Source organism: Lithobates pipiens, unplaced genomic scaffold (assembly GCF_037356315.1).
Source record: "Lithobates pipiens isolate NorthernLeopardFrog02 unplaced genomic scaffold, aLitPip1_a1.2 Scaffold_30, whole genome shotgun sequence".
Classification (NCBI taxonomy): Eukaryota; Metazoa; Chordata; class Amphibia; order Anura; family Ranidae; genus Lithobates; species Lithobates pipiens.
The window spans coordinates 112,589,674-112,603,449 of record NW_027507791.1 but is presented as its reverse complement, the minus strand read 5'-3'; the positions used below and the strand labels follow the sequence as shown (position 1 = coordinate 112,603,449).

Here is a 13,776-nt window from a genome sequence, read left to right as displayed (position 1 = left end):
CGCAGCCGGTTCTTGCTGCAATTGGTGTATCCCAGTCCATTAAGGAGTTCTATGGCTGAAAAAAAAATAAAAATAAAAATTGGTCAGCCGAAGCACCCTGTAAAAAGCTCCTAGCCAGTTTCCCCTTTTCATGGTGAACGGCTATTTGGAAACAATCTGGATAAAATACATCTAAAGGATCTCTAATGGAAAAAGCTCTCTTTTACCAGTAAAGAAGAAATTCTAATATTTCTCATGTAAGCGTGCTGCCTCTCCTGTGCCAGGGGCATCAGCCTCTAGGCAGTCTCGACTGCCTCAACCATCAGGTTCAAGGGGAAGACCCCAAGGGTAGCACCAGGATCAGAAGAGATCTTGGGGCAGAAAGCCGACAAAGCAGGATGCTAAAGCCTCCTCGTGAAGGGGCGCCCCTGCTCACTCGGGTGGGGGGTAGGCTCTTGCAATTCTCAAAGAGGAACAATGTCAAGACAGATGGGTGGCTTCTGCAGTTTTCTGTAGGTTACACCTAGAGTTCCGAGAGTTTCCGTCTTCTCGTTTTTTCTTAGGTCAAATGTTCCCAAGGATCCAAAGAAAACTAAGCATCTCTTTCTGGCTCTGGATCATTTATTATCCCAGTCGGTGATATCAGAGGTGCCCTTAGTGGAACAGGGCACAGACTTTGATTCAAACCTTTTCATGGTTCCAAAACCAAACAGAGAGGTAAGACCCATTCTAGATCTCAACGGACTGAATTAGCACTTATAGATCCGATCCTTTCGCATGGAAGCAATCCGATCGGTTGTGTCCATTCTGCATGGAGGGGAGTTTTTGGCTTCAGTCAATATCAAAGATGCATATCTCCACGTGCCAATATTTCCCATTCATCAGAAATTTCTGCGCTTTGAAATAGAAAATCTTAATTTTCAGTTGTGGCCCTGCCATTTGGTTTAGCCACAGCACCACAAGTGTTCTTAAAGATTCTGGCACCTCCTTTAGTCAGATTATGGGCTCCAGGCAGAACGGTCCTAGCCTATTTAGACGATCTACTTTTAATAGATCATTCAGTCTAAACCAGAGTCTGATCATAGCTGTAAACTACCTGGAATATCTGGGTTGGATACTCAACCTAGAAAAATCCTTGGGGCTGGTTATAGATACCATACAGAAGAAGGTAATCTTACCCCAGACAAGAATCAGTTCTATTGTAGGACTAATTCAACTTATCAAAACAAAGAAAAATCCTTCCATTCGGCTGTGCATGAGATCGGTAAGGGAAATGGTGGCCTCCTTACACGCAGTTTTCACTCAAGACTGCTTCAAAACACCATCCTGTCGGTCTGGAATAAAAAATATTCAGGCCTTGGATTTTTCCAATATGCTTGGCTCCCGAAGTAAGTCAGAGCCTACATTGGTGGTTGTTATCCAGCAAAAGGGAAAATCTTTTCTACCTTTATCCTGGAAAGTGTTAACAGATGCCAGACTTCTAGGCTGGGGAGCAGCCCAGGAAGAAGATTGTCCAGGTTAGAGGACCTTGCCTATCAACATTCATTTTGGAAGATTCGGGCAGTACGCCTGGCCCTAGAATCTTGAACGGTCAGATTACGGGTCTGTCCTGTCAAGATTCAGTCTGACAAGGCCACTACTGGGGCTTACATCAATCACCAGGGGGGCAGGAGAAGTCGTGCAGCCCAAAAAGAGGTGAATAATGTTCTAGCTTGGGCAGAACACAACATTCCTTGCCTATTGGCAATTTTCATTCCAGAAATAGAGAATTGGCAGGCGGATTACTTGAGTCCCCAACAATTATTTCCAGGAGAATGGTCTCTTCACCCCGACATCTTCCTAGCGATATGTCAGAGATGGGGTATTCCGGACATGGACCTATTCGCGCCCAGATTCAACATCGGAGTCGACAACTTTTTGTGGAGAACAAGGGATCCGCTAGCAGACTAAACAGACATCTTCCCATGGGATCAGTTTTTTACTGATCTATGCGTTTCTTCCAGTTCCACTACTTCCGTGCCTTCTCTGCAGGATCAAGCAGGAACGAAAGGAGGTGATTCTGTCGGCCCCAGTGGGTCCCAGAAGATTTTGATTTACACAGATCATAAAGATGACAGGAGTCCTTCGGACTCTGCCATTATAGCCAGACCTTCTCGCACAAGGTCCGGTATTCCATCCTACCATACGGACGAAAAATTTAACAGGTTTGACTGTTTTTTTTTTTTTTTTTCTTTTGCACACATCAGCGAATTTCTCTAATGAGACATAAGTCAACTTTCTGTTCAATATTGTCTCCTCATTTATTCACATCATTGTGGCATAATATATATTTTTTCCCATTATCATCGGAAAATAGAGAATTCTTTTCTTTTTTTTTTTTTTTATAGAAAAATACAAATCATTTATTCCTCATAACTCTTTATTATTTTTCCCCATCCACTCCCACCCCCCCCCCCACCCAATTCCCTAATTATCTGTCAGTGTTTTTTCTTCCTCCTTTTATTCCTCCTCTTATATGGATTATGGTCTTAAATATTCTACATAGCTCCAGTTTTTTTTAAAATCCCTCCAGCATTTCCATTTTATTTCTACAACTTCTCTTTCGGTATCCTCTCCACCAATTAGTTTTTCCATCTTATATGTCGCTTTGACCGCATCTACCCACTCCCACATCGATGGGGTTTCCTTTTCCTGACCGTTTTTAGGAATTAATTTTTTCGCTGCATTAAGGAGGTGTGGGATTATGGTTTCTTGATATTGTCTTATATTACTCTTTGTGGCATGGAACAATATAATCCAGGGATCTGTTTTCAACTTTATTTTAGTTATCTCTCTTATTTTTTGTAAGATCTTCCCCCAGTAAGATTGAATTTTTGGGCATGTCCACCATAAATGTGCCATCGTGCCTTTGATTTTACAACCTCGCCAGCATTCCGCCGATCTTCCCTGCTGGAATTTTGCCATCTTATCTGGAGTATAGTACCATCTGGTAAGGCATTTATAGTTCATCTCAGCTGTTTTACTATCTTTTGCCGAACTATGTGTTAATCTCATTATTTTACTTATTGTGTCCTGGTCACATTGTGTACCTAGTTCATTTTCCCATTTTCTAATGTATGGCGGGACCTCAACAGGTTTGACTGTTGAATCCCACTTAATGAAGGATCGTGGGTGATCTCCTTCAGTAGTGTCTACTTTGATTAATGCCAAGAAGCTGGCTTCCAGAATCATTTACTATAGAGTCTGGAAGGCATATGTTTCTTGGTGTGGATCCAGGGGTTGGCACCCCAGGAAGTATGTCATAGGCAGGATCCCTGATTTCCTGCAAATGGGATCTGAAGTGGAGCTGGCCTTGACTTCTATCAAGGGCCAGATCCCGGCCTTTTCTGTTTTTTTTTCAATGGCCTCTTGCTTCCCACTCTTGGTGTGTAGCTTATTCAGAAGGTAACACAGATTAATCCCCCTATCAAGGCACCTCTAAATCCTTGGGATTTTAAATTTGGTCTTATCGGCTTTGCAGAATCAGCAATTTGAGCCTTTACAAGAAATTTCCTTGGTTCTTTTGACAAGAAAGAAAATCTTTCTGGTTGCTATTTCTTCTTCTAGAAGAATATTAGAACTAGTGGCTCCGTCTTGTAAAGAGCCATATTTGATCATGCATAAGGATGAGGTGGTTTTATGTCCTCATCCTGAATTCCTACCAAAGGTGGTAACAGGTTTTCAGTTAAACCAAGATATTATTCTTCCTTCTTTCTCCCCAGAGCCTCAATCTAGGGAAGAGAAGGTACTACATTCCCTTGATGTAGTAAGAGCGATCAGAGTCTATTTAAAGGCGATGCTCAGTTTCGCAAAACACATGTTTTGTTTGTAGTGCCAGAGGGTCCAAAATGTGGACAGGCAGAGGCAAAATCCACTATTTTCCAAATGGATTTGTCAAGTGATTGTTCAAGCTCCTTCTAATGTTAGAGCACACTCATCCAGGGTGATAAGTGCCTCTTGGGTGGGGCATCATCAGGCTTCTATGGGTCAGATCTGTAAGGCCGCTTGATCTTAAAGGTCATGAGGATATTGCCTTTGGGCGCAGTCCTTTTTGCCCTACTTTTTTGTTGTCTCCCTCCCTTCAGTTGCCATTGCTATGGGACATCCCACATTGTAATTATCCATGGCACTGTGTCCCCTGATGTAAGAAAAGAAAACAGGATTTTTATAATGGCTTACCTGTAAAATCATTTTCTTTGATGTACATCAGGAAACACAGAGGTCCCTCTCTTCTTGGTATACACTTGTATTGCTTGGCTACAAAATTGAGGACCCCCAGTAGTGGGAGGGTTTATATAGGGTGTATACTTCTTGCCTTAGGGCAGGCATGTCCAAAGTCCGGCCCGCGGGCCAATCGCGGCCTACGTTCCGGTTTCGGACGGCCCGTCTGGTCATGTTCACATATATATCTTTTGTGGCCCCCAACGAATCCCCGATCGCCGGGGGCCACAAAAGATAGATATGCTGGCTGCCATGGAGGGGGCGGGACGAATGCCGTGGATACAGGACAGCGTCCTGTGTAAAAGGAAGTCCCGCCCTGCGCTGCCACTGGACAACCGTTTTGTCCATCACAGGAGGTGGGACTTTCAATTAAAGAGGCCATCGATAGAAACAGGGGTTTCTCCTGTATGTCTGTCGGCGCTCGTCCCAACCCCTCCCTGTCTCCTCCAATGCTGCAGAGGGACATGAATCAGGCTGCACTGATGGTAATGGTGAGTCTGCATTCATGGCAATGTGTGGGCTGCATTCATGGCAATGTGTGGGCTACATTCCTGGCAATGTGTGGGCTGCTTTCCTGGCAATGTGTGGGCTGCATTCATGGCAATACGATGGGGGCTGCATTCATGGCAATACGATGGGGGCTGCATTCATGGCAATACGGTGGGGCTGCATTCATGGCAATACGCTGGGGGCTGCATTCATGGCAATACGCTGGGGGCTGCATTCATGGCAATATGCTGGGGGCTGCAGATGGGCACTGACCCTTATTTTGCTTCACATGTCTTTATTTAAAATGTAAGATTTTTTTTTTTTTTTTTTTTCCTGAGACTTCCTTTTTAAAGTTAAGGTGTGTGGTATAAGCCGATTAAATACGGTATATCCAAATAACACACCCAAGCTCATCTGTTCACCACACACAGCACAAAGGCAAGAGAATTCTTGTTGGGCCGTGTATTGGATCGGATGAACACACTTAGGCCGCGTAAACACGGGCGGATTGTCTGCCCAACTAAGTTCGTCAGACAATCCGACAGACAGTCCGTTCAAAATTTGAATGAACGGACTTGACCACACACGATGAGCAGACAGTCCGCTGAAAGCGTGCATGATGACGTGTACAGCACGTACGACGGGACTAGAAAAACGACGTCCTATACAATGCAATGCAACCTTCGGCCGTGTAAATCCTTTCTGAGCATGCGCCATACTTAGTCCGTCCAACTTGCCTACACACGAGCGGACTGTCCGCTGAAACCAAGTTTGGACGGACAAAACCAAGTTTGAACGGACAAAATTACGGAAATTACGTAAGACTTTGTTCGTCAGACAGTCCGCTGAAAAAGTCCACTGAAGCCCACACACGAGCGGATTGTCCGCTGAAACACGGTTCAGCGGACTAAGTTGGACAGACAATCCGCCCGTGTGTACGCGGCCTTAGACTGAATATTAATGGTTTAAAGAATGTCAGACAAAATGGTCGGCCCTCACGCATGTTCACTTCATCAAATCTGGCCCTCTTTGAAAAAAGTTTTGACACCCCTGCCCTTAGGGCGTGCCAGTGTCCATCACCTATCAGTGGTCCTATAACCCGCATAGTAAGTACTATGGCTCTGTGTCCCCTGATGTACATCAAAGAAAAGTATTTTACAGGTAAGCTGTTATAAAAATCATGTTTTTTTTCAGGCTTTTCTGTAGGGTCTTTTTTATTTTTAGCAGTGTATGTGGTCCACCTCATTTTGTGACCATCATGTTAGACTGCAACTTAGAAAAGATAGCTTCTCCATTTAAGTTGGCTGCTTTATATTTGCTAATGTGGTTCATGGTAGCTCTTTTCCAATCTTGACTTCTCAACAGAGAATGGTAACAACTCTCACTGGGAGAAACTGTCCATGTTTTTGGTGGAAACCGTGTGAAGGCAGCGAGGCTTTGGCTTCCAAAATATGCAATACAAGCATACACGTAATAGTAAAGGCATTCAGGGTACTGGGATATGCAGAGATCTTCATGGCCAGACTGCTGTTTTTCCCTACCCTTCCCTAAGACCCCTTTCACACCAGGGCGTTTTGCAGGCGCTATAGCGTTAGAAATAGCGCCCGCAATCCGCCCTAAAGAATCTGCACCATTGTATGTAGTGTGAAAGCCCGAGGGCTTTCACACTACAGCGGTGCGCTGGCAGGACGTCAGAAAAAAGCCCTGCCAGCAGCTTCTTTGGAGCGGTGAAGGAGCGGTGTGTTTACCGCTCCTCCACCGCTGCTCCCCATTGAAATCAATGGGGCAGCTCTGTAATGCGCCGCAAATCCGCCGCAAATCCGAATTTTTTTTTAAAATAGCGCCGCTTTACCGCCGACGCAATGGGCGGTGTGGTGTGAAAGGGGTCTAAGGGATATAACAGAAAGACCTAAGTTACTATGGCAGTGAAGAGTACAGCTGGTATGTATCATAGTTAGAGCTGTTTTCTTAGGTCCATGAAAGTTAAAGGTAATTGTTCAAGCCTATGAACATCCTCTAAAAGTTGTCCTGTGTATACTTGGTCGACTTAGTGATAAAAAAAAAAATATAACTTGGAAATAAATACAGATCAGTTGAAATCAAGACCTCAGTGTCCTTAAAGCGGAGTTCCACCCAAAAGTGGAACTTCCGCTCATTTGTCTCCTCTTCCCCCTCTGGTGCCACAATTGGCACCTTTCGGGGGGGAGGGGGGACATGATACCTGTCTTTGACCGGTATCCTGTTCCCACTTCCGGGAGCCCATGACATCACCGCGGGACTTCCTCCTGCTTCCTCCTCCTCTCCCTGTCGCCGGGTCAGTAGGAGAGAGAAGCGTGCCTCGCACATGCGCAGTAGGGTCCCTGGTGTGAAGCCGCAAGGCAATGGTGGCAGCAGCACCCGACAGCTGATGAAAACATCAGCTGTGGTGAAGACATCGCTGGACTCCAGGGCGGGTAAGTGTCCTATTGTTAAAAGCCAGCAGCTGCAGTATGTGTACTGCTGGCTTTTATATATATATTTTTTTGGGACGGAACACTGCTTTAATTTTCTTTGAGGTATTTTTTGCACAGTGTAGTAGAGATTAGCACAGTCTGAGGCCGCGTACACACGCGGGGACTGTTCGCCCAACTTTGTCCGCTGAACAGTGTTTCGGCGGACAGTCCGCCCGTGTGTGGGCTTTCAGCGGACAGTTTCAGCGAACAGTCTGCTGAACAAAGTTTTTCGGAAATTCCGAAAAACTGTCCGCTGAAACTTGGTTTCAGCGAACAGTCCCCTCGTGTGTAGGCTTGTTCGTCAAACTAAGTTCCGCGCATGCTCAGAAAGGATTTACACGCCGAAAGTTGTAATGCAGTGTATAGGACGTCGTATTTTCCGTCCCGTCGTACGTGCCGTTCACGTCATCGCGCACGGTTTCAGCAAACTGTTCGTTCGTCGTGTGTGGGCAAGTCCGTCCATGCTAATTTTGAGCGGACTGTTCGCTGAAACTGTTTGACGGACAAAGTTGAGCGAACAGTCCCCGCGTGTGTACGCGGCCTGAGATTTTGGCATTTCAGTCAATGTTACCAACAATTGAACCATGCTATTTAATTTAATATACAATGGATGTGCTGTCGATGGGCACATCTTTTGACTTTCTACAAACTGCCATTTAGGTAGTGCATAGGCTGTTCCGCCAAATATAGGACCATGTATCTAAACAGTATATGTTCATGATATAGTGGGTAAGGAGACCACTTAAGTTGTCCTGCGCCCAATACAGGCAGGATTCAGCTGATTTTTGAAAGCCGGTCTACTCAAACTTTTTTAATGTATTTGTTGATTTCAGTCTTACTGTGCATTCATCTCAATATACAATTTCAGTTTATGAATTAAACAGTTGTATGCACTCTAAGAATAGCTTTCAGTATAATAAAAATGGAAGTTGTGTACTAATTGGTTGCTCTGGGTTACAACACATCATTGCGCTTTGCATAATTAGTAGATTTGCAGGCTTATGTTTGTATGTAGCAAATGTAACAAACGGTTTCTACTCTCGGAAGGAAATAACTCTTAATTAGTCTATATCAGAAACCTGTAACTATTAAATGTTTTTTTTTTTTTTCAATTGATCTGATTTCTCTGCATATAATAATCTTTGTACTGTAGTGCATCATAAATTCTATCTGTTTGACCACATAGAAGGTCCCAGAGGGTGTTTAAATGCCGTCTGGCAAACTGAGAAAGTGAGCCTTTGATGTGGTCTGAGTAATGTTGTAAACCCTTTTATTTTGTCAGACGTGTTGGGAAGGAATGAAACTTGCCGTACAAGATAATTAATCTTAGAATACGCTTCTGTGGTGTTTTGTTTGCAAATTATATTGCCTGCAGAAAAAAAAGAGGGTGACATTTAAGTTAATGCAGAGAAAATCAGAATATTATAATAAGGCATATTGCAAAACAGATTTATTGAAATTATAATTTGGGTGAGTTATCTACATCAGAAGTAATTAACTATGTTTTAAAATAGAACGAACGATAGAGATCCACATAGGACAATTTAGGAGAAACAGTAACAGTCCTATTTATCAATTGGCATGAGAGCTTGGAATTTGCACTAACTGTTCTGTGTCTCGAGATAACCTGTGAGCTGCTGGCTGGGGTTAACTTGTCCTTGAATGCCTTTGTTGATGTTCCATTTTACTGCATAAAGAGTTAACCATGCGTCATGCTGAGAAGTGTAAGAGAGAAATGAGATACAGGCGGAGAGGAAATCCCTGTTGGAAGAGCTGCTTTCTATGTAGCTCATTGCCAGGTGCTTGACACCGAGTTGAATACTGGATGGATGAAGCTTTGGAAATGACCGACTCTAAGGAAAAGGAGCCTCCTGCAGAGAGAGTTTCTATTTTCAAAGACCCATCAGTTTCAGTGGGAATGTTAGAGTCCCATATGTTGCTACTGACATTGAGTTAAGCCCCCTCTGTCCCCCCTCCCAGACTTTTTTCATGCTACCCTTTAATAAGACACAGCTACCAAAGAGGTTTCCCTGACTGCTCACAAAATGAATTTCAATATGTTGCCAATGAGCTAAGCGGCATGTTCCCAACTGCTAATGGATCTGAATTTCCATCCATTATTAATAGGAAATGTACTCTGTTTTCCTTTCTGTCCCCCCTCCCTCTTGCTCCTTGTGTTGTTACCAGCAGGACATGCCACTAATACAGCTTTGTGGGCCTGGAAAGTGAAAGGAGATCCTGGCAACACATGAGGCTGTTATATCTGCTGCATATTCCCCACCACATTCTCTTCCTACTCCTCCTCTTGTAAACTTTCCTGCTTCTTCCCTGTCTTTCCATCATCCCCTCATGCCTGTTTCTTGACCTAGCCTTTGTCTGAGGTGTGTGTCTGGAACAACTTTTGCGCACTTGTTTTCATGTTTTCTTAGATTACAGGGCAGCGGGGCCTACCTTTTGAAGCTGACTAGCCTTTTATCTCCCCCCATGCACTCCAGTAATTAACTTTGTCCATCTTTTATTTTGTTCCAGTCAATCGCAGTCCACTCTGCTGAGCATCTTCTCCCAGGAGTACCAGGTTAGAAGTTTCTTCCTTTGTGAAGCTTGACAGGTGCTTAATTGAATGATGAATGTCCCTTTATTTCTTTGTAATTGAACTGCCAGCCCGGTGATTGGTTTGGAAGATGTAAACCCCTCCACCTCCCTCCCCTCCGCTCTACCCCCTCCCCTTATCAAGCGTTGCCTGATCCTGAGTGGATGCCTGCCAAGCTTTACCCATCCATCTGTCTAATAACATCTATCCCTTGCTTATTTGGTGGACCCGTAATAAATTATGCTAAACCATTATTATTCTGACAATAATAATTTCCCTGCGTTGCATGGTTCCGTGTGCTAAATGTTTGCTGACTTGCACTGTCAGGGCTACTTTCCCTCGCTGACAGAGATTATGATAAACGACCCTCTCTTGGAGTGGCAGAAGGCAAGAGAGGCAGAAAATGGAGTCATTTATCATCCAGTGACGGGTGTCAGTCATATGGCAGCTCTCCAAGGAACCGTCACAGTTGTTTTTTTTTCCCCATTCCATTCCATTTTTTGATCTTTGGTTCTAAATATATACACCCACACACACATTTTTAAATTAAAAAGAACATTACTCCCTTGCTCTTTAGAAGTTTGCAGTACAAAACGGAGGGGCCAAATTGGAATGAAATTGGAATTGACAAAAACGTACACCACGCTTGAAATTTACAAATAATTTTGTTTAGCCGTAGTGCTATTTTTTCTGAAGTTGCTTTGGTAAAGCTATTTAAATTCTGTTTGTTACTGCTTTATTTGGGACAGACCTTCGGGTTTTAAGACACATACCATGTCCAAAATTCAGGCCTTTGCAGGTTATTTAAGACCTGTGTATAACTAAGCAAACAGGAATATTTTTTACACCCCATCATGTGTGGTTGCTAATATACTGCCACACAGATCATGGGATACACATAAAAATTACCACTGAAAGCATTCTATAGCCATTTAACTTGTCTGCTATCATAAATCATCCAGCCTGCTTCAATTGGAAAATACTTATCACTAGGTGAGTTCCATCATTCAACCACCTTTCAAATTATGCAAGTTTACTGGCAAAATTCTACATCTTAAAATAGATTGTATAATTAATAGTACATAACAGTCCTAAATGTCTTACCTATGTCTTGTTGTAGTAAGTTGTTAAATGCCAACTCCACCTAAAACTGCTATTCAGTTTTTCTTGATAGCTTACAATCTTTTTTCACGTGCCATTTTCTTATTTGTCCACTCAACAGCTTCATTACAAAGCCAAACAATGTGTTCCGCACTTTAGTTAGCGTTTCCGTTGGTTTAATTGACAGCTAGTTTGTTTACCCATCTATGATACAGGGTCACTTTTGATTTGGTTTTTGGAAACCCACACCGAGGTGGAACAATATCTCCACCAAAGTCTTTGGTAAATTTAAATACCCAAAGGTGTCTCATATATCTCATTCAAAATTGATATTTTTTTATGGTGGATTTGGCCTTCAAACACAGCGTTAGAATGTTACTTATTTTTTTCTCAACTTATAGTTCACCTCTACTTTGCCTTTGCATACGCAATTAAAATGTCCAAATATAATTGCCTACAGACCCCCAGCTGCTTAAAGTGAAACTATAGCCAAAACATTTTTTTTTATAAGACAGGAAATGAGGAAAAATTCCAACAGAAAAACAACAGGAATAAAAAGCTGACGGAAGTTCTTGCATTCTCCTATTTAACTTACAAATTACATTTTGCATTTTAACGTCCATCTGTTGTGTTGCTGTTTTAGAGTTTTTCCCTGTCGGGTGAAAGGTTATCCCTGGGAGTAAGGTGAAATCTCTCGCTCTAAACCCTGGACAGCAGTCAAATCTGACAGGGGTTCTAATCCTTCCTCATCCTATCGAAAACTAAAAAAAAAACCTGCTGTTCACACATGAGCAAAATACGGGTTCATTTTAAAGCCTTGTGCATGCAGGCTTCAGCTTTTTTTTAAAAGCAATGTGTACTACATTATTTTAGAAATCATTTGCAGAGCTTTGAGAAAACTTCTGGCAACATCGCTGAAACCTTTAACCACTTTCAGACCAGACCATTTTGCTGGTAAATGACCAGAGGTCTTTTTACACTTTGGCACTGCGCTGCTTTAACTGGTAATTGCGCGGTCATGCAATGTTGTACCCAAACAAAATTTGCGTCCTTTTCTTCCCACAAATAGAGCTTTCTTTTGATGGTATTTGATTGCCTCTGCGATTTTTATTTTTTGCGATATAAACGTAAAAAGACCGCAAATTTTGAAAAAAAATGATATTTTCTACTTTTTGTTATTAGAAAAATCCAATAAACTCAATTTTAGTCATACATTTAGGCCAAAATGTATTCAGCCACATGTCTTTGGTAAAAAAAAAGTCAATAATTGTATATTTATTGGTTTGCGCAAAAGTTGTCACATCTACAAACTAAGGTACGTTTTCTGGAATTTACGCAGCTTTTAGTTTACGACTGCCTATCTCATTTCTTGAGGTGCTAAAATGGCAGGGCAGTACAAAACCCCCCCAAATGACCCCATTTTGGAAAGTAGACCCCCTAAGGAAATTGATAAGAGGCATGTTGAGCCCATTGAATATTTTATTTTTTTGCCTCAAGCGATTGAATAATGACAAAAAAAAAATTTTTTTTTTTTTTTTACACAAAGTTGTCACTAAATGATATATTGCTCACACATGCTATGGGCGTATGTGAAATGACACCCCAAAATAAATTCTGCTGCTTCTCCTGAGTACGGGGATACCACATATGTGGGACTTTTTGGGAGCCTAGCCGCGTACGGGGCCCCGAAAACCAAGCACCGCCTTCAGGCTTTCTAAGGGCGTAAATTTTTGAGTTCACTTCTCACTACCTATTACAGTTTTGAAGGCCATAAAATGCCAAGATGGCACAAAACCCCCACAAATGACCCCATTTTAGAAAGTAGACACCCCAAGCTATTTGCTGAGAGGCATGTTGAGTTCATGGAATATTTTATATTTTGCCACAAGTTGCGGGAAAATTACAAACTTTTTTTTTTTTTTTTTTTTTTTCACAAAGTTGTCACTAAATGATATATTGCTCACACATGCCATGGGCATATGTGAAATGACACCCCAAAATAAATTCTGCTGCTTCTCCTGAGTACGGGGATACCACATATGTGGGACTTTTTGGGAGCCTAGCCGCGTACGGGGCCCCGAAAACCAAGCACCGCCTTCAGGCTTTCTAAGGGCGTAATTTTTTGAGTTCACTTCTCACTACCTATTACAGTTTTGAAGGCCATAAAATGCCAAGATGGCACAAAACCCCCACAAATGACCCCATTTTAGAAAGTAGACACCCCAAGCTATTTGCTGAGAGGCATGTTGAGTCCATGGAATATTTTATATTTTGCCACAAGTTGCGGGAAAATTACAAACTTTTTTTTTTTTTTTTTTTTTTCACAAAGTTGTCACTAAATGATATATTGCTCACGCATGCCATGGGCATATGTGAAATGACACCCCAAAATAAATTCTGCTGCTTCTCCTGAGTACGGGGATACCACATATGTGGGACTTTTTGGGAGCCTAGCCGCGTACGGGGCCCCGAAAACCAAGCACCGCCTTCAGGCTTTCTAAGGGCGTTACAGTTTTGAAGGCCATAAAATGCCAAGATGGCACAAACCCCCCCCAAATGACCCCATTTTGGAAAGTAGACACCCCTAAATTTAGGGGTACACTAGTGAGACTAGGTAATAAATGGCGGGTGCCCTGAAACTATAAAAAAATAACTAACCAACCAGCGTCACCTGTAACAGTTATATGGTGATCACTGGTGAAAGGGTTAACTAGGGGGCAATCAGGGGGCTTTATGCGGTAGTATATGGGGGTCCCTGGCGCTATAAAAAGCTGCGGCGAACCTAAATACCTACCTGCCTAACTAGCGTCACCTGTGACACTAATACAGCGATCAGAAAAACGATCGCTTATTAGGCTGGGTTCA

At 42.7% G+C, this 13,776-nt stretch overlaps 1 protein-coding gene across 7 annotated transcripts in view; it reads left to right on the top strand.

Annotated features, from left to right (window-relative positions):
* The window catches only part of CDIN1 (CDAN1 interacting nuclease 1), a 620,876-nt gene that overhangs the window by 129,353 nt on the left and 477,747 nt on the right, over positions 1-13,776 (top strand). For 3 of the 7 annotated variants that reach the window (XM_077464764.1, XM_077464765.1, XM_077464770.1), the window contains one exon: positions 9,750-9,795. The exons of 2 other annotated variants lie outside the window; for them this stretch is intronic. In XM_077464764.1, the coding sequence (XP_077320890.1) occupies positions 9,750-9,795 (46 nt within the window). Of the gene's footprint in view, positions 1-9,577; positions 9,602-9,749; positions 9,829-13,776 lie in introns of those variants that run through there. 2 more of the 7 variants (XM_077464767.1, XM_077464768.1) reach the window with 2 other exon arrangements.